The 18911-nt window shown below is 42.7% G+C and overlaps 3 protein-coding genes across 4 annotated transcripts, besides 6 other annotated features; 2 read left to right on the forward strand and 1 right to left on the reverse strand.

Moving 5' to 3' along the window:
- Positions 1-1550: 1550 nt before the first annotated feature.
- Positions 1551-1643: a mobile genetic element.
- Positions 1644-1682: 39 nt separating this feature from the next.
- Positions 1683-1868: a mobile genetic element.
- Positions 1869-2611: 743 nt separating this feature from the next.
- Positions 2612-2923: a mobile genetic element.
- Positions 2924-5206: 2283 nt separating this feature from the next.
- Positions 5207-5465: a mobile genetic element.
- Positions 5466-5473: 8 nt separating this feature from the next.
- Positions 5474-5640: a mobile genetic element.
- Positions 5641-12821: 7181 nt separating this feature from the next.
- Positions 12822-14632, forward strand: l(2)09851 (lethal (2) 09851). Of its 2 annotated transcripts, none has more exons than NM_001273784.1 (1): positions 12822-14632. In NM_001273784.1, exon 1 carries the CDS (start codon positions 12921-12923, stop codon positions 14289-14291), a length of 1371 nt encoding a protein of 456 aa, NP_001260713.1. In that variant the 5' UTR covers positions 12822-12920; the 3' UTR covers positions 14292-14632. The 2 variants fall into 2 exon arrangements, with proteins under 2 accessions (NP_001260713.1, NP_610182.3); NM_136338.3 differs by having other exon boundaries at positions 12822-14357.
- A 254-nt stretch (positions 14633-14886) lies between these two features.
- Positions 14887-15592: a mobile genetic element.
- A 374-nt stretch (positions 15593-15966) lies between these two features.
- On the forward strand, positions 15967-16372 carry CG34200 (uncharacterized protein). Its single transcript, NM_001103723.2, has 2 exons — positions 15967-16130; positions 16216-16372. The coding sequence occupies exons 1-2, from the start codon at positions 16069-16071 to the stop codon at positions 16310-16312; spliced, it is 159 nt and encodes a 52-aa protein (NP_001097193.1). The 5' UTR covers positions 15967-16068; the 3' UTR covers positions 16313-16372.
- CG7791 (uncharacterized protein) lies at positions 16370-18712 on the reverse strand. The gene is made up of 3 exons (NM_136339.3): positions 18483-18712; positions 17889-18418; positions 16370-17835 (listed from the first exon to the last, which is right to left on the reverse strand). The coding sequence occupies exons 1-3, from the start codon at positions 18615-18617 to the stop codon at positions 16401-16403; spliced, it is 2100 nt and encodes a 699-aa protein (NP_610183.1). The 5' UTR covers positions 18618-18712; the 3' UTR covers positions 16370-16400.
- Positions 18713-18911: the final 199 nt, after the last annotated feature.

Raw genomic sequence — 18911 nt, forward strand, 5'->3', positions numbered from 1 at the left:
GGATGGTGGCTCGGGTCGGTTTGTGCGAAAATTTGTAGAAGTCAAAATCTATCTTTTCAGCAAACAAAAGCTCTGGCTAAGAGTTTGAGTTCAGGTGGCTCATGTTTGCGGAAGCACTTGGGGTGCTTAGCACTGTGCACGGCGGGTGGGTGGGAGAGTCGCCGGCTAGTGACTCAAAAACATGATAGCCCGATTGACGAGAATATTTTGTACACGAGCTCAGACGGGGATTGTGTACTCGTGTTTTTGCAGTTCTCGGCTCTTGATTATGTAAAATCCCGTGCACGTGCTCAAAGCAAAGATTTTTTCAACGAGAACAAGCCGCACGTGTGCCCAAGCCAGCGTGTGCAGCATACGTTGCATTGGCCCACCGCAGCCCTCTGCTCCGTAAAACCACCCCCCACCTACCGAACCGCCCGGAGACAGGGCTATCAACCGAGATCGGACTGAGGCTCGACGGGGAGTTTGCTTACCGTGCCGTCTGGCTTTTATTCTATTACACAAGTTTATTACGAAAATCCGCCATAATAAACGTGCGTCCGTCAAGTCAAAGAAAGTACCTCCCCCCAATCTGCCCTCCTTCGGCTTTACCCACCCACCTCCGCGTTTCCAATTCCAGGAGCAGTCCCAAGTCGTGGTTGCCAGCTAGCGAATTTCAGTATTAGGCAGTCATCAGAGCAGAACGAGCAAACGGAGCCGAGCTGTGAGGACGAGTACTTTGGGATATGGCTTGATGTTTGGCGTACGGTGCACGGCACTACACTATATGGGTGACTGTGAGAGTCTGAGTGCCAAGCAGAGCTCTGCTGGCTGGCTGTTTCGTGTCAAAAGTGTGTAATAAAGCGAAACGCTCCCGCAAATTGAGCCACGCTACTTGAACCTTCAATTATGTGGCCATCGCAGCCCCAGGCTCTCCGCCGTATTTAGGCCTTACACCTCCACCTCCGATTCGACTTGGTCCTTGTGGCCCAGTGCAACATACGTCTGCACTTACCCCGTGGCATTCGCTGCCGATATGCACGGTTTAATTGGAGGGCCTTTGCGTTGTTGGGTGCTTATCAGTGCTCTGTTTTGCAGCTGATTAAATGAAAATAAATCAACTAAAAAGCGTTTGCGCACTTACAGAGTTGTTGCTACAGCTACGTGGCATCAGGTGCAGGACCATTCCATTCAAAGGCTGATGATGAAGCGCTATGAGATGCCCAACGACCTCAGCTGACATACACGGGATTATCCTCCTGGCTAATGACAGAGCGCATTGACCCATGTAGGCAAATTTGTTAGTGGGAAGTGAAGCCGCTTACAAGTTTAAAAAATGTTTAATTGTTCTATCGATGGGGTTTGACTAATACAATTTTCAAGGCCGCAGAGAAACTAAGATCTCTGCCTCCGTACAGGCAGACAGACAGAAGTAGGGACAGATGGGCGTGTTAAAAGAGCTCGGATTTTGATATTGAGTAGGAATATATAAACTTACTAAATTGAATCATTCTACCCGTTTTCTTCTCTATGTGTGACGGGTAAGCCATTTCTTAGATTCAAGGATAAGCAAGAGAGTATGCTATAGTCGACTTCCCCGAGTATTAGATACCCGTTACTCAGCTAGTGGGAAATTTCAAATTTAGCTTGGATATCGATAGATATTGTTGAATTGAATGAGAACAAATTTAAAAATAGTTTAAAAGTAACGCCCTCTCCAACGCCCTAAAACAGCTTATAACTGACACGCCCACTTTTTTTTTAACTTTTGGATATTTTTCCCCAATTTTATTAAACTTGTAAATTTCTATCGATTTGCCAAAACACTTTTTGCCACGCCCACTCTAACGTCCTAAAACCTAAAACGTCCTATTTCACATTCTTGTAAATTTATATTTGACAAGCAAAAATCAACAAATAGATTAAAATAATAAGGTTTTCAATTTGATTACATTTAACCATTGTATTCCAAATACTACATAACTGTTTCGTGCGCAACAGGTAAAAGGAAGAGTATCCGACCACATGAAATATATATGTTTTCAATCAGCATCCCTAGCCGGGCCGATTTGACCATGACCCTTATACATATATGAGGTATACACCAGTTGTGAAAGGTTTTAAATGTTTTGCCTTTTATTTCGTATTGTCATCTGTCTGACCAATTTCTATCTGTATACCAATTTTGACGACTCCAAAATTTTTTATATGTTTTGCGAAATTATATCGCTACGCCAAAAAATGACAACTTTCTCGATTGCACACAATAGCCCATTAACGAGTATAAAATAGTTGTTTTCTCAAAACAAATAGAATTATAGGTTCTCAAAGGTGAGTCAAGATCGAAAAATTGAATTCCTTAAAACGGTGTCTGTTATTCTGAAAGCTAAAAATATTATTCGTTCACGCGGCAATTGATATACTGTGTGTTTATTTTTTCAGACGTAAACCGGGAAGGTTTCCTCACCATTGGTCTCCCACACTATCACTATAACTATAATATATGTAACAACCACAACAGACTTTCATTCCTGGTGCGTTTTGTTTCTAAGTGGATTATCGTCCGCAGGAATATATATTGTATTATCTTAGTGTTTGCCCATATTTTTGTGAATCACGTATTAGATAAAAAATATATATATTTTTGATCAGGATCAATAACCGAGTCGATCTAGCCGTGTCCGTATGTCCGTATGAACGTCGAAATCTCAGGAAATATAAAACCTAGAAGGTTGAGATTCAGCACACAAAGATGCAGCGAAAGTTTGTTGACCCATCTTGCCACGCCCACTCTAACGCCCTAAAACCGCCCAAAACTGCCACGACCACATTTTTAATATTATGTCGAAATTTTTTCATATTTATATTAGTCTTGTAAAATGGTATCTATTTGCACGCCCATTCTAGCGCCCTAAAGCCGTCCAAAACTGCCACGCCCAAATTTTTGAATTTTTTTTTTTTTTTGGTATTTACATTATTTTATTAGGCTTGTAAATTCGACTTGTTAACTTTTTGTCACTCACATTCTAACGCCCTTATTATCTTATTTTATTCCCCATATAAATGGCATATAAAGCATTCTCTCGTTTTAGAGTGTATTTTATACCTCATACAAGATTTCCAGTGCAAGCTGCCAGAACATATGTATTTCTAGAGGCAAGATAACAATTACCTCGACCTGCGCCAAAGTTGGGGTGTTCATTGTTTTTGATTAGAAAAAAGGTCCTTGTGAAAAAGATAGTTTCCTTCATCGTACCACCTTTTTAATTAATAGCCAAGGCGTTTATTTTAAGAGGTCGTTCGAAGAGTAGCTTCAAATTGGAAATCAGAACCTTTTATTTCGAAATACTTCGTGCTTGCGTTTCCTTACATAGTTGAATTTGATTGATTTATTGATTGATTTTCCCCGCGGCATTAAGTGCGCGCCCCTTGAAAATCGAAGCAATGTTACTTACTGTGATTGAATCAGAAGCTGGGAGTTGTAGCACGAGACCAAGCCTAGAAAATGGCTTCCCAACCAAAGACGAATCCTGTTCCCCCACCAGGCAACCCCAGGGAAAACTATGCTTGGCCTCAGAAAAAATCAGCCGCCCTTCCCCGCCAGTCCGCTGGTTGCGTCGTGTCGCTGCGCAATAGCGAAACATAAACAGCAACATCAAATAGAGAGCGAGACTGCAGAACATCTACAGCCAGGGGCTGAGTACGCAGAACTCTCGTGGCAGTCGTCGTCACCACGCCCCATTATGCGATTGGTCCTTGCGGCGTGTAGAAAAGAATAAGCGTAAGATTTTGTGTGTGAAAAAATGATCAGAATATGAGAGCGAGCTTACGACTTTTTCGGCGGCGAGGGATGGCACTGGGCCTGCGATGGCCCATGCGCTGGGTGACGTGGCTGCGGGGAGGGAGGAGGCTGGCCAACTGAAGGCCGTAAGACGTGTGAAATAACCGTGCGAATGGCAGAAGTTTCGCCCCATTGCCGTAGGTCACAGTGCGAACAGGGCGCTGGCCAGGGAGCAAGAACAAATAGCTGAGCCATACACCGATGTGGAACAAAACCAATTCAGCGCTTTGCGTACAAAACGCAACTAATGGCAAGCAGCAGCGGTACCCTGCCCTTTGATCAAAATAGTTTCCAGCCTGCAACTCGTCACCGCCCCACTTACCCCCATTGAAAACCCAAGACTGCGACATTATTGCGGGTGGCAGCAACCCCTGCCTCCAGCCCTCGACTCACTCTCTTTGGTCCTTTGTGAGCACCCATTGTTCTTGTCTCCGTTTTGCTTACTAGAAATATTATTTATTGTTTGCTACCTCTACTTCATTTCCGTTCCGATCTGAAGTATTTACATTTGCTTGAGAGCTTTTTCCAAGGTGGGGGGCTTCCCGAAATGCTGCTCAATAATTACGAATATGAAATGGGGAGGCCGTGCGAATCGAGTCACATGGAAAGTTGAAGTGAACTGAACTGTAGCATTAATAGCTACACAGCAATAAAAAGCAACACTGAATACGTATTGAGTCGGGTCTATGCAAATTTCTTTGAACCAATTTCGAATTTCTGGCTTTAAAGGACTGTATATGATCTTATAGCTGTATTCATTAAGTAGCGTTTGAAACTCATGGCTCCAGATTTAAAGTTACATATACTTGTATATATACAACTACTCACGAAACTTATAAAAAGTTGGTGTCCTTAAATCATTTCGTCTGTGTCACAAGAGTACATGAAACATGTAAGGTTTACCACTTTTAAAATGATTGGCAGGTTTAGCGGGAAAGCAGCTATAACCAAAACTATTATACGCTATTTAACCAAACCAAAGGAGTAAATTAAGAACAGTCCTTTATAAGTAGAATGTTTTTTAATTTATCGTCAAATATTATAAGAACTAGATTGATTGTAGTAAATATTATAAGAAGTAGATAGATTGTAGTAAAGTTTTTGTAAGAGTTACAATATTTCCCATGTCGTTATCATAATTTTAGAAATTAAATTCTCAATTGGAAAAAACTCCATAGTTTTCTGCCTTATACTGGAAATGTAGAAATTTCAAGCGCTAAAAGAGTTTTGAAAAATCGCCAAAGCTAACATAAGGGCCTTCCTCGTAGAGTAAAAGGGTATACTTGATTCGTTGAAAAGTATGTAACAGGAAAAACGATGCGATTCCGATCTTACAAAGATATATATAAAGTATATATATATAAAGTATATATATATATAAAGTATATATAAAGTATATATATATATATTTTTGATCAGGATCAATAGCCGAGTCGATCTAGCAATGTCCGCCTTTCGGACCATCCGTTTAAACGTCGATATCTCAGGAACTATAAAGCTAGAAGGTTGAGATTAAGCTTAAAATTCTAGAGGCATAGACTCAGCATGTTTATTCCCCGCACACATAACTGCCACGCCCATTTTTTTTTTTACAAAATGTTTTCATTTTGTTTTATTTTTTTGTTTGTCTTGTCAATTTCTGTCGGTATACTGGCCACCCCCCTCTAGCACCTACAAAACGCTTAAAACGGTCACGTCCACACTTTTGAAAATGTTTTCATTTTTTTATATTTTTCCGCAAGATGTATCGCTTTTGCATTTCGACTATCTGAGTAACGGGTATCTGATAGTCGGGAATCTCGACTATAGCATTCTCTTTTGTTATACTCGTTACTTGTTTTAACTGGATACCCAGCAAAGTAAAAACAAAGTTGTTTCAGTTGAGCGGTCTTATGATATAATGGTGAAATCTGAAGATTTTAAACAGAACAAAAGAAAGACAGAAATTGAACGAATTTTAAAAAGTGTGACTTTTAGAGGTTTGTTTTTGTGTACTTGCGCCTCATTTCCCGATATCTCGATGACAAACGGATACAGCTTATCTTATGGACCTAATATATCCTGACCAGGCTTAATTATTCTCAAAAAATTCAGAACCCTTCTCGTTATCTAATTAAATATATAGACTATTAAAGCATGCTTATTGGTAGTTTGTGTTGACGCAGCTTAGAAATACCATTACTTGTCAAACTTTCTTTTTTCTAATTTTTCGATTTAGTGAGAGAGTGGGTTACACAGTGCGAAGTTGTCTACTACAGCGTTATTTCTCATTTTTAATCAGTTTCTGTGCACAATCGCGCATTGCACGCGATTAAAACGGCAAGAGCATGTGAAAAGTAATTTGCAATGTAAATGAAATGCTGCGCATTCAGTGCACAGTAAGTGGGTAGGTAGAGTCGGTCGTATGGCCCAAGTTGACCATGCCGGGAGTCAGATGGAAGCAGAGATGAGCAGAACAGGAGCCCAGTAAGCATTGACACCGACTTCGCGGTATGCCAGTCGTATTAGGGGAAGGGGCGCTATGGGGCGCCGTATATCACCCAAATGAATGAGCAGCAAGCCAGGTGAGCAAGGCTAAAAATCGTATCGGCAAACAAATTCATTGCGTTTTACACAATTGTCAGCGGGGCATGATAACTAAATGAAATTAAATTGCGACAAATTGCAGAGAGCCGGGCGAAAAGCACGCATACCTATCTACCGGTTCGGCCGCGGCTGCATCAGCTCCAAAGTGTGCTACTTAATTACAAATTGGCCCTGACTAGGCCAATCACCCTTCTCACTGGCCAGTAACTCGAACCTGGCCTCGAGCAGGAGCTTCACCGCATTCGCATCAAGTGTGACGCTTGTGTCGCTTGGGCTGGGCCCACAACTGCATCGGAAGGGAAATTTCCGGGAGATCTGCTGACCTCCCCCACTTAATGGGCTGGCCGGCTTATTTAACGTTCCCTCGACTTTGGCTGCTCCTGTGGCTACAGATTTTGGTCCAGTTTCAGATGCACCTCACTTCTTCTTTCAGTACATTGTTGTCGTAGCACTCGTAACACGAATGCTGCTGCTATTTCATTAATTGGTGCTACTTTAATTAACATTTTAAACGTCTAACAAAGAAATGCGCATGCCTGTGACCTTGAGTGATTGGGCCCGCCGGTCCTGTCTGGTGAGTCCGAAGCCAATGGATGTGCTATATACCTACATGTCGGGGTCCCCATTACCGTTGTGTGCGAGAGTTTGCGTTTCAAATGCTGGTAATTAACACTGGAAATTTTCAAGAGCAGTAGTCTACGTACGTATACCTCTCTTCTTTCGTTCTCCTCTGAGGGGATGTACATACATTACATCCGGAAGTCAGTTGAAGAGCCCGCCCAGCCGGGGCTTCCATACAATTCGTAGTTTAACGAATTTGGGGATCGATACCAGTACTGTGTTTAATAAAACATGCTACATTTAAAAAGGCTGTGGTTAAAGTAGATCCCATTTTATGGCATATTCCGCGTCGGCGAAAAAGGCTTTGCAGGTTTCAACAAACTTGATGTCTGGCTAAATATTTCAGGTTATGAATAAATCATTCGAAAAAGGATGAAATCCCGTCCGACAGTCTGACAATCAACAAATACAGCCTACAAACACAAAGGAATTGTAAATGGAAATCAGAACAACAATTGCAGCCTCAACTGCCACTGTAACTCCGACTGCAACTGCAACAATGTACACTCAGCCCAAACGCAATCGCAAATCGAATATGGGCTGCGCAATCGTTTCATTCCTTGTGAAGGAGAGTGGGGCTCAGAGTGGAGCAAAGTTTGTGCTGGTATATGTTTCGCATACGTACCACTCGCCGTGGATTGCGTGGTGGGGCAAACAATGCGGCAAACAATGGTTGCCGCTGATGCCACTGCAGATGACTTTGGTTGGGCCGGCGGCAGTAACGACAGACAATATATGGCTAACTCCTGTGCCTCCATGGCGATGCCTCGTTCACAATCACCCTTTCGGCCTCACCCCCCCAGCAGCCCTCTCTTGCGTTTGTGCGCACAGGCGCACTGGGAAAGAAATGGCGGATTCTGGCCCGAGTCCTCCTGGATACATTTTTTGGCTTTGAGTGGTGTATCCATCGGCGAGAACGTACAATTCATGACATTTGAGGGAAAAGCAGAGGGAGATGCTGCCAAACGCAGCTAAATCTGAGATGATGCCAGCACGTAAAAAAGCGCATAAATGAATAGGATTCTTGACCGCGACATGGACTTGTAGCCAGAGCGTAGTATACCTGGAGCCGTGGAACCAACGAAATCCCCAGCCACGTACCTGCTCGGCTGGAGAGGGAGTTCTTTGCCCATGTCCACCAGCCGCAGCTCTATTGTATCCAAAAGTGTGGACATGTGTCCAGCTTTCGTAAAATACGCCCTACGGCTGCCAGCCAAACGCAGTGCTGGGATGTATGTACATATGTATGTATGATGTATGCACTCGCATTTCGCCAGAATTCACCAAAAAGAGCGTATCGTCTGGCCAAGCTTGAAGCTTACAAGCAAATTACATTAATTACGTTAACTGTAAGATAGGATACAAATCTGCATGCTGATCAAGGTAACACACATATAAATACATTTGATTTGATACAAAAAATTGTCATTTCTAGAGCCAAGTTGGGCTTTTACAAATATTTTGTTTTTAAACAATTTTTTTTATTTATTGTACGATGTATGCCTAATTGGTTAAACTAAGCTACAGTATAGGTATCACCCATAGCTTCAGTGGCTTTTGACTAGATCTAAATTTATCATTATTATCAATTTTATAGCTGTTGTTTGTACATCGATTATTGCACTCTTTGGGTAACCTCTGCATTGACACTTGCCAACTTTTTTGTACCGAATTAAAAACGAAATGGCCTATGGCCTAAATACCCTCTGCTAGTACAGTAAATAGTGTATTGCCTTTCCGATCCTATGAACCGATATATATACAGTAGTATATATAGTATATACTATATATATAGTATATAGTATATACTAATATATAGTCTAGAGAGTTGACGATAAACTTTATACTTGTTATGAAGGCTTCAGAGCACTACACGTTTCTCTCTTTTCTTCCTTACATCCAGTTAGTTGTTATGCACATACTGCATTAAATGCCTTGACACATTTGTGCCATAGAGCTAGAGCCTTGAATTAAAAACCGGCCGAAATCAATAACTACAATTTAATACAAGACCCCCCCTCCCCATGCCTAAGCACAATTCCAAACACAAACATACCCTGCCGATGCCAAGCCGCCACAAGAATACAGAAATGCCTCTCATTGCCGGCCCGGTGTCAACTACTCGGTTTGTGCGGCACTGGAAATGTTAACATCCAGGCTGCTCTTTCAGAAGCACCAACGACAACAATGGCGTTGACTTGCACCATCCATGGAACATGGAAGAAGCCAACGAATCCTACGCAAAAGAAACCAATCGACCAAGCCGAGCAAAATACCTGTAGGCCGGTTGCGGCGCAGACATGAAGCAAAGCAAAGCAGCTTACCAATTGAACGCCGCAAAAGTCGCCTCGGCCGCAGTGCCTACAGAAGAGATATCAAATGCATTGATAAGTGAGAAGGAACCTTGGGACGTGGCACAGGCATAATCATTCGACCTCAGCGCGGTCTTCAATTCCGCTGAAAAGTGCAAAACATCGGCGCATGTGGAAAAGTGGGGGCTCTGTAGTGGTAGCTGCTCCGTCGTTCGGTGGCCATTATGTTGCAGCTCCTTGGGGATGCGGCGAAAACAGCAACATAAAAACACAGGGAACCTCAGCGTCAGCAACGTCAATGGACGAATGACGATGGTTGTTGCTCAGGTAGATAAATTCGTAATACAACCAAAACGTCTACAATTCCAATTCCTCGGATCTGGAGCTGGGGTGGACGCTGGGGCCTGGATTGCACCATTGTCCGCTGTCTGGGCTGTCCCTCAGTGAGCCGTCGACATGTTGCTGAGCCGCACATTCGGTTTACCTTTCCGGAGGCCTGCACTTTCGGGGCATTTTGTATTGCTTGTGTTCCTGCGGCTTATCCAGCGCTTTCAACGCCCTGCGATCAACGCAGGCAGCCAGTTCAATCCGTTCATATTCTGGTTTACGAACGAAAACCGCAACTGCCACAGCAGCATCACTCATGGTCTACGCCCCCTTTGCGAGTGACGGACAAATCCGATATGGCATTTGCGACTGGAGTCCTGCAATTATTACCTTCGCTGGCCGTATCAACTGGCCAAAGGTTGATTGCGCAATCGGTTTTGGAAAGCTGGTCAAAAATATAAAATATTCATGGGCGCATGTACATATTCCATAGATCCTGAGATAGATCCATCCTACACATGTCAACTCTTAAAACTACACAATTTCAAAGCATTTTCGGAGGAATGTATACATATGTATGTAGTTGTGTTTGCTCATTACACAAAGGGGTCGCTTCCGCCGACCACATTGATATTTGCACAGTTCTCGAGCGAAAATAAAACAACAAATAGGTGGTACGGTACGCCACTTACAATTACCCCAATGCCCACAGAATGTTTTAGGGGAAACCACAATTTCACACTGCAGAAGCAATAAAGAAGGTGTGTTTCTCTGTGATTGCACCTGCTTCAGTAGAGGGGGCTTATCAATTTCAGCATTTTGTAGCTGGTAGCTGGTAAAGGGATCCGCGAAGTGCTTTAGATGCACAAGCTTACCGAATGGTGAGATACAAAGTTCGAGGCTTTGGCGACTTCGCTGTTAGACTGGAATTTCGACCCAATTAGGAAATTCTTCAATAAGCGACAACAAATATTGACTGCTGATGCTACGACTCTTTCTGCTGAAAAATTCGAACCCTTTGGGGGAAAAGACTTCAAATACAACTGCTTTGGCAGCCAAACATACATAAAATATATTGTTATGTCTGCGATGAGAAAACTAATTGACAATGACAATAGTGCTCGACCTCGTCGGCCATTTGCCGGTCATATTTCTGCTTCAAACTGTAAGGCCAAAACGCTTTTTCGCCGTGGCTGCGGGAACAGGATTGGAGTTTCGGTTTTGTGCAGAGATAGGGATGCAGCAGCGATGGCGATGACGATTAATTCTTTGGGTCTTCGGACCGTTTTTCTGATGCCGGAGCCTTAAGCCTGGGGAGCCACTACCGCTTTCAAATATTAAGTCTCCTTTTGCAAGATACATATCAAAGGTGCCGCCAAGGTAGTATGATATTTTAATTTGCTATTTACAGAATTGCATTATATAAAATAAAAACAGTGGTTATGGCTGTCGCTCGTAGAGTGCTATAATATTAAAAAGTACGTAAAAGACGAAGCTGTTTTAGATATGTAGATAATACGATCAGGATCTCCGAAAGGCAGATTAAGCATGCAGCATAAACAACATTTCGCGAAATGTAATTTGCAATTTGGTAGTTTCATTATGGTTTAGGACTTGCTTGCTTATTAACTAGATAAACCGGTAATTATGTGTGGAGAATTCCAACTTGATTCTAAATATTTTTCAGGAATATGCACACATTATCGAGAGCTTATGAAGTATCAACACGTAAGTAAGTTTTCTTATTGGGTGAATACCGCCATTGTTCCAAATAGTTCTAATTTACAAGAGCGAGATCTCTTTTTATAGCTACGTACATATATAATATAACAAAATATATGAGATAAAAACAAAATATTAGAACAATTACTCAATTTATGTATGGGTCCATTCCAAATTCTACCAATAAGCAGAGGATAACAATAATTAACATTTAAGAAAATTGGGTTTTGGGTTAAGATTGGGTTTTAGAGAAGAGCCATTCATTCGAAAATAAAAGGGAGCATAGACAAGAACCACTATGTAAAATAACCATCCATGAAACAAACCCAAGCGAAGGTGTAATTTTCCACTTAATCATATACTAGAGACACTATTTGGACTATATCATGCATTTTATGCAAACCAAACATAATATGAGCACAAACTTTAATTTTGTCATGTATTACACCTCTCACTTGGTTACATTCATATATTGTATATTGTATATTACAATATATCGATAATACGCGATATGGCAACGATAAGAAATTAAATGAAAACGGTATTGTAAACTTAATTTTCAAATCTACATTTCAGTGAATTAGAATATGGTCTAAGGGTGAAAATAAACCTAATAAACCTAAATAAAATTGAAAATATATCATTTCGTTATTTCAATAAATAGGCTTCGTAAAGTACCATTTTATGTATAGTGTCAGCATGTCCGAAAAAGAACTTAAAATTAGAAAGTAGGAAACCCCTTCCCAAATGAACTGGAAGTTTACTAAAGTAATTTTTTTTATTTTTTCATATTTGTTGTTGCCAATAAAAATAAGAATGAAGGACTAAGGTTAGCGTGATGATAGTTTCGCACATAGACCATTCATCTACCAGATATCGATATAATAAGAATCGCAACTAAAAAGGCAAATTTACCCCAAAACTCAGCCAAATGACTGGCCTATTTAAAAAAAAATCATCCTGCTAAAACACACAGATGCAAAGCACCAGTGTGACCCAAAAAATTGAATAGTTGTCCTATGGAGAACCAAAGCTTAAGTAACCAACATCGAGCTAGCATCAAACATACATATATAGAATAAGAACATCACCCATATCTGACCAAATATATATTATATTTTTTAGATGTGTGACGGGTATTTGATAATTGTGTCACTTAAAAATACAAATTCTGCGTGCCATCATTTAAACAGATTTCCCACATTTCTGTTATAATGTCATGTCGTATTTGTATTCTATTTCTCAAACATTTAATTAAAGGAAAAGTGAAAAATACAAACACGAAAAGCTTCGAATATTTCTGTTAAAAGCGAATTAATTAGAGAAAAATATTAATTTTTATGGTACAGCTTATTACACTTTTAAATAAATGAATGGTAAGAAATAGTATTTTCCAGATCCGGATGGTATAAATGATCAATGTTCCTGCGGTCACACTAAAACTGAATTACTATCAGCCACTCTTTATTTCAAAGCCGCACGTGCTAAATTTAACAGGCTAGTTTCGTGAATCCAAAGCCCAGTAGAAAGCTATGGATGATGGAAATGAAAACATTAGTATGGAAGTGGTGGAGCCCGAAGACGCCGAGAGCGACATGAGCTCTGACAGTGGTAGTGACGCAGAAGACGATACCGCTGAGCCCAAAGCCCCCAAAGAGGTCTACTTGCCCGGAACCAAACTCGCAGACGATGAGGAGCTGGTCTGCGATGAGAGTGCGTACGTGATGCTGCACCAAGCTTCTACGGGAGCTCCCTGCCTGAGCTTTGATGTCATTCCCGACGAGTTGGGCAGCGGACGGCAGTCGTTCCCGATGACGGCTTATATTGTGGCCGGCACGCAAGCTTCCCGCGCCCATGTCAACAACCTTATTGTGATGAAAATGAGCAACCTGCACAAGACGCAGGACAATGACGGCGACGAAGACGAGGAGCTAGAAGACGACCAAGACGACGTGACTGACAGGGAGGAGCTCAAAAAGCCGCAGATGACATGCGCCCTTGTCAAGCACCAAGGGTGCGTTAATCGCGTCCGTGCCCGCCGATTGGGCAATTCGGTCTACGCTGCCTCCTGGAGCGAACTTGGTCGTGTGAACATTTGGGACCTAACTCAGCCATTGCAGGCCGTGGAGAACGCTCAGTTGGCCAAGCAGTACGAGCAAAGCGAAGCGCGTCCAGTGTTTACTTTTGGTGGCCATCAGCAGGAGGGCTTCGCCATCGACTGGAGTCCCAGTGCAGATGGTGTACTGGCGACAGGGGACTGCCGGCGAGACATACACGTGTGGACTCCGGTAGAAGACGGCACATGGAAAGTTGATCAACGTCCCCTAGCGGGCCACTCACAGTCAGTTGAAGATCTGCAATGGAGTCCAAACGAACGTAGCGTTCTCGCGTCCTGTTCGGTGGACAAAACCATCCGAATTTGGGACTGCCGCGCCTCGCCTCAGAAAGCATGTATGCTGACATGCGAGGACGCACACCAGAGCGACGTAAACGTGATTTCGTGGAATCGCAACGAGCCTTTTATCGCCAGTGGCGGCGACGACGGCTACCTCCACATCTGGGACCTACGTCAGTTTCAGAGCAAAAAGCCGATTGCCACTTTTAAGCACCACACGGACCACATCACTACTGTCGAATGGAGTCCCGCAGAGGCTACCGTACTGGCGTCAGGCGGTGACGATGACCAAATTGCTTTGTGGGATTTGGCTGTAGAGAAGGACATCGATCAGGCGGTGGACCCGGCGCAAAACGAAGATGTCCTAAACAAGTTGCCACCGCAATTGCTTTTTATTCACCAGGGACAAAAGGAGATTAAAGAGCTACACTGGCACCCTCAACTGCCGGGCGTTCTACTTTCTACAGCCCACAGTGGCTTTAATATCTTTCGCACGATCAGTGTCTGACCTCGCTATTATTCTGTTTCTTAACGTTAAAAAAATTAAACCGATCTTGTGTCTTTGGGTTTTAAGAATTTTTTACTGGACTTATTTAAACACAAAAAGAAAGTGGAACACTATTGACTTTTATGAAAGTAAATTAGCCAATTACTAGTCCACGAGGACTAGAGCCGAAAACAATCTTCTGGGGCAAATTGGCTTTGAACTATCAACATTTTATTGGCATATAGACTTAATTGAAAAAGAAAAAGATAATTGCGAAAGTCCTGGTTTAAACATTTCTTTTGTACCGTTTTATTGATGATATTTCGTAAAGAGGTTCGTCATGCATTTGGTAAATCCCGGCATATGTTTAAAGAATAAAAATGTAACGTAAAAAAACAAATTTATTATAAACATATATGTACTACATATCATTATTATTATTATAAAATATCAATGAATAATTACATTATACTATGTAGCGGGCGACTTTGAAAAAAGACATGCAACTTCACGCAAAGATTTTGTATAATGTCCAACAATTTTTGCATGAAAACTGATGGCAATGTTCTTCAAAATAAGTAATTCGTTGAAAAGTGTAATTTAAACACTATATATACAGTGCCACTCAACTAAATAGCTTTGACTTTTTCCAATTTTCGAAACGTTGTATCTCCATAAAGGGATCTCCGATTATTTTTTCAAAAACAAAAAATCTTCATTTTTTTTAACCCAACTGAACAGGATTTAAACTTTTGAATTCACTTCTCGATTGACCGTGTGATTGAAAAGAGTTAAATTCTGCATTGCATTCTATAATTAAAGGCATTCGGTATGAGTTTTTTTGTAAAGTGCGCCGTGAAAAAGATTTAACCGTAAAGCGATTTACGAAACCGCTCGGCTGGATTAAGTGGATTAAAGATCAGAAAGTCAAATTGCTCGAGTGGCCGCCTTACTCCCCTGACATCAATATTATCGAAAACATTTGGGGACTCTTGTCAAGGAGAGTACACGAAGGAGGGAGACAATTTAGAGACCCTGGTCTCTAGACGAACCAATAAAAAAGCTTAATCAACGATTTCACTAAGTAAAATTAAAAAATGTTACGGTTCCCTACCAAACCGTATGTTTGAAAGTATTAATAACAATGGTGGTAACTACATAACGCCTTAACAAAGTCCTTTATTATTTAAAATTCCCAGTTATTGTATACTTTTATTTAATAGTTTTACTGGTCAAACAGTTGAGCCAAAAAAGTTTAGATTTTTGTTGTTTTTGAAAAAATAAAAATAATTCAAAAACCAAACTAACAGAACCAAAACCTTATTTCGCTTAAATTCCTATGAGTTCCCTTTTGAAAATCGGAAAAAAGGCAAGCCTATTCAGTTGATCGAACCTGAAAATACAAAAAAAATTAACTACATAAAAAAAATATGACGTCAGAGGTGTCGCAGTGAATTAAGTTCAGAATAACGGAATGATTTTATATTATTAATAATAAAACTAAAATGCCATGCCTTTTAGTTTTCCCGCTTTGCAAGACCCAAGACAATGACATAGGAAAGGAATCTAGTTCTGACCCCAGCTGACAGTATTATTACGATTATCAGCAACTTCAAATAATTCGCGCCATTTTCAAGCGCTGCCACTCAGTTGAATAGAAAAGTCACAAAAAAAATACCGAACGGAAAGCTAACGTCAGGGATGAAACTGTCGCTCACAAATGTCAGCATTTCCTCGTGCACAAAACAAAATAACAAAATCGAGCTGAAAATAAAAATATCCGAAGAATCCGATCAAAATGGTAAAGTCTTCAAATCCCCTGAGCATCGTGCGCAGCATTTACAACAACGAGTTTCAATGGTGAGCGTGCATTCATATATACATTCCTCTTAACTCCGATCAGTGCGACTTTATGTAATCGGCACAATTCTGATTTCCCACACAGGATGCTGGTCAAGAGCTACGGACTTTTCTTCTTGGGAGTGCGTTTGGCCAAGGAGTTCGTGGGTGTCGAACTGATGCCGTCGCTGGGGCCAGCCTAAGAGTACTACCAACATTTAAAAATTCCAAAACGGCAATTAAAGATAACTTAGTATAATATTAGAAGAGAGCTGTTATTTGTTTGTTGTATTAAGTTCTTGTTATCATAAGGTCTTTGATTTTCGACTCGTCGGTGTCAATCTCTGTGATAAGACTGTCGGCCAAAACACTGGGTGTCATCTCGCGCTGCAGAAAGTTGGCCACCAACTTACGGCTGGGAACTGCTCCTCCGTGGGCCAGAATTTCGGCCCGATATTTCTCACCAGCCTGACGATTGAATGGGTTGGCTTCAAAGTACGTCTGCCAGATCCAGGAAGCGATTGTTTTCGAAACAAGATAGGCATAATACTTGGCTCCGTAGCCAACTAGGTGGGAAAACCGCAGTTGCCACGCAGTGTTATCTACGTAGGGAAGTCCGTAGTAATGATCCTGTACTGAGCGCAAGGTGTCTGTGCTGCTTTGGCCATGCCGCGCCGATGCTCCGTGATATTCCTGGTCCAGCGCTGAGTAGAAAACCTGAAGTTGGGTCTCGCTAGCGGCGAACAGATTCTTGGAAGCACACAGGCGTCTTAGCATGTCCTCGGAAATGGGTTCGTGGGTCTGAAAGTGGCGGGCGAAGGTTCGCAACACACGGGGATCGCCCGCAAAGTACTCCATGAGCACACTGGGGACCTCAGCGAAGTCCGTGGAACAGCGCGTTCCCGTCACATGCTGATGCTCGGTGCGAGCTAGCATCGAATGCATTGCGTGACCCATTTCGTGAAACAGGTTGTCCAATCGCGCTGGTGACAGAAGCGTCGGTCCACTCCACCGCGGTTGCGCTAGACCCAGCATGACCACCACCACGGGGAGCTGGTAGGAGCCGTCCGGCATACGTTTGCCGCCCTGGATGGTGAAGTGACAGTCCTGATTTGGCTTCCCCACTCTCTCATAGAAGTCACAGTAAATGTAGCCTAGCAGTCCTTCCCTCTCGTGGACAACGGCGAGCTTGTAGATGTCGTTGTGCCAGGCCTCGCCTGGCTTTAAATCTGTGTTCTGCAAACGGATACCGTAAAGCGCGTGTAGCAAATTGTCCAGACCTTCCATGCAACCACCAAGAGAGAAATATGGCAGGAACTCGTTGGCGTGCTCCTCAAATAATTGCCGCCTCAGCTGGTTGGTATAATACGGCGTATCCCAAACTTCGGCTCTTGCATCCGCCTTCCCGCCTTCACGGCGTTTCATTTGTGACATCAGGGCGAAATCGCAATCTGCGCGCGGTCGCAGCTTTTCCGACAGCTCGTCGATAAACTCTCGTACCACTTCGGGTTTCTCCATCGTGCTACCTTTGAGTGCCCGGTGTGCATATGTATCGAAGCCACAGCTACGCGCCAGTTCATGCCGGCAAAGCAGTAGGTCTCGGAGAAGATCCTCCTGGCTCTTTGACGGCTGCAGGTACAACCGGTAGGCAGCCTCCCGCATCTGAACGTTCTCTGCGTTTGTGCACAGTCCAGTGATAATTACATTTTCCCCAGAGGTAGGAAAGCTGACAAAAAAAAATCTTTAGTATAGCCCAGATAGTGTTATATGTGAACTTACTAGTTACGAAAGGACTCAGGGACTTGGCTGCGTGGAAGAACACTAGGTTGCACAGCTCCACTCATGAACTTCTGGCCGAGCTGAAGAATATAGTCATTTAGCCGCACAACACGCATACGTTCCTCCTCGGGCAAGTGAATTCCACACTGCTCAAAGTCGAAAAGGAACAAACGCGACACATGTCTGTCCACTTCGCTGGTGGGCAGCTTATCTCCATGATCCACTACGTGGCTTAAAGCCTTATAGATGGGCTTATGCGTGTTAAGGCTCTCGACCATTCCGCAAATGCTTATGCAGGCCTGCTCTGCTGCTTGGGTGTATCTGCTCTGAGGATGCGCGATACGAACAAACTCTGCGAGGTCCGCCACCTTGCACAATGAGTCAGAAAGCTCGTCAAAAATGTCGACCATCTTTCGACGTCGTTGATCGGAGGTGGCCTCGGAGATCAGCTCCTGCGTCCGGCTTTCCACATTGTCTCGAAGGAGATAGAAGCCCTCAAAACTCCGCAGTTCGGGCATGCCAAAGAGGCCCTACGGGAAAAAGGCCATGTATGCCTAGTCAGAGGTCCTGCGTTTTACAGACTTTGGGTCTTACAACATCGTCGTGGGTGAAGTTGATCCGCCTAGCCGGTGGCGCATTAAACGCCGTAGCCAGCGGCGTCCACGTAGAGACTCTGCGACTGCAGTGCCGCGTTCTCCAGCGCAGCAATGTTCGACCAAATTCTAGCATGGCACTTCCCCAATTTCGGATCACTTAAATTGCTTGTTTATAACGAAATGGTTACATGAGAAGTCAGCTGCCGGTGAAGTCAACCCGATGTTGCCAGACGTTTTGCTTTTCGATTACAGACATCAATTAACTGCATGTGCAGCTGTATAGAGTTGAGTTGTGTTAACAGTATTTTTCTAAAGCTGTCACCAGTTTAACTAGGATTAGTTTAGATATTACAGAAAAATAAATGTTAATTAAGCTTAAGCGAGTCCTATTTTAGGAATACAAAAAGAATAATATTCCTATTAAGAC

The sequence above is a fragment of the Drosophila melanogaster genome, chromosome 2R, assembly GCF_000001215.4.
Source record: "Drosophila melanogaster chromosome 2R".
Classification (NCBI taxonomy): Eukaryota; Metazoa; Arthropoda; class Insecta; order Diptera; family Drosophilidae; genus Drosophila; species Drosophila melanogaster.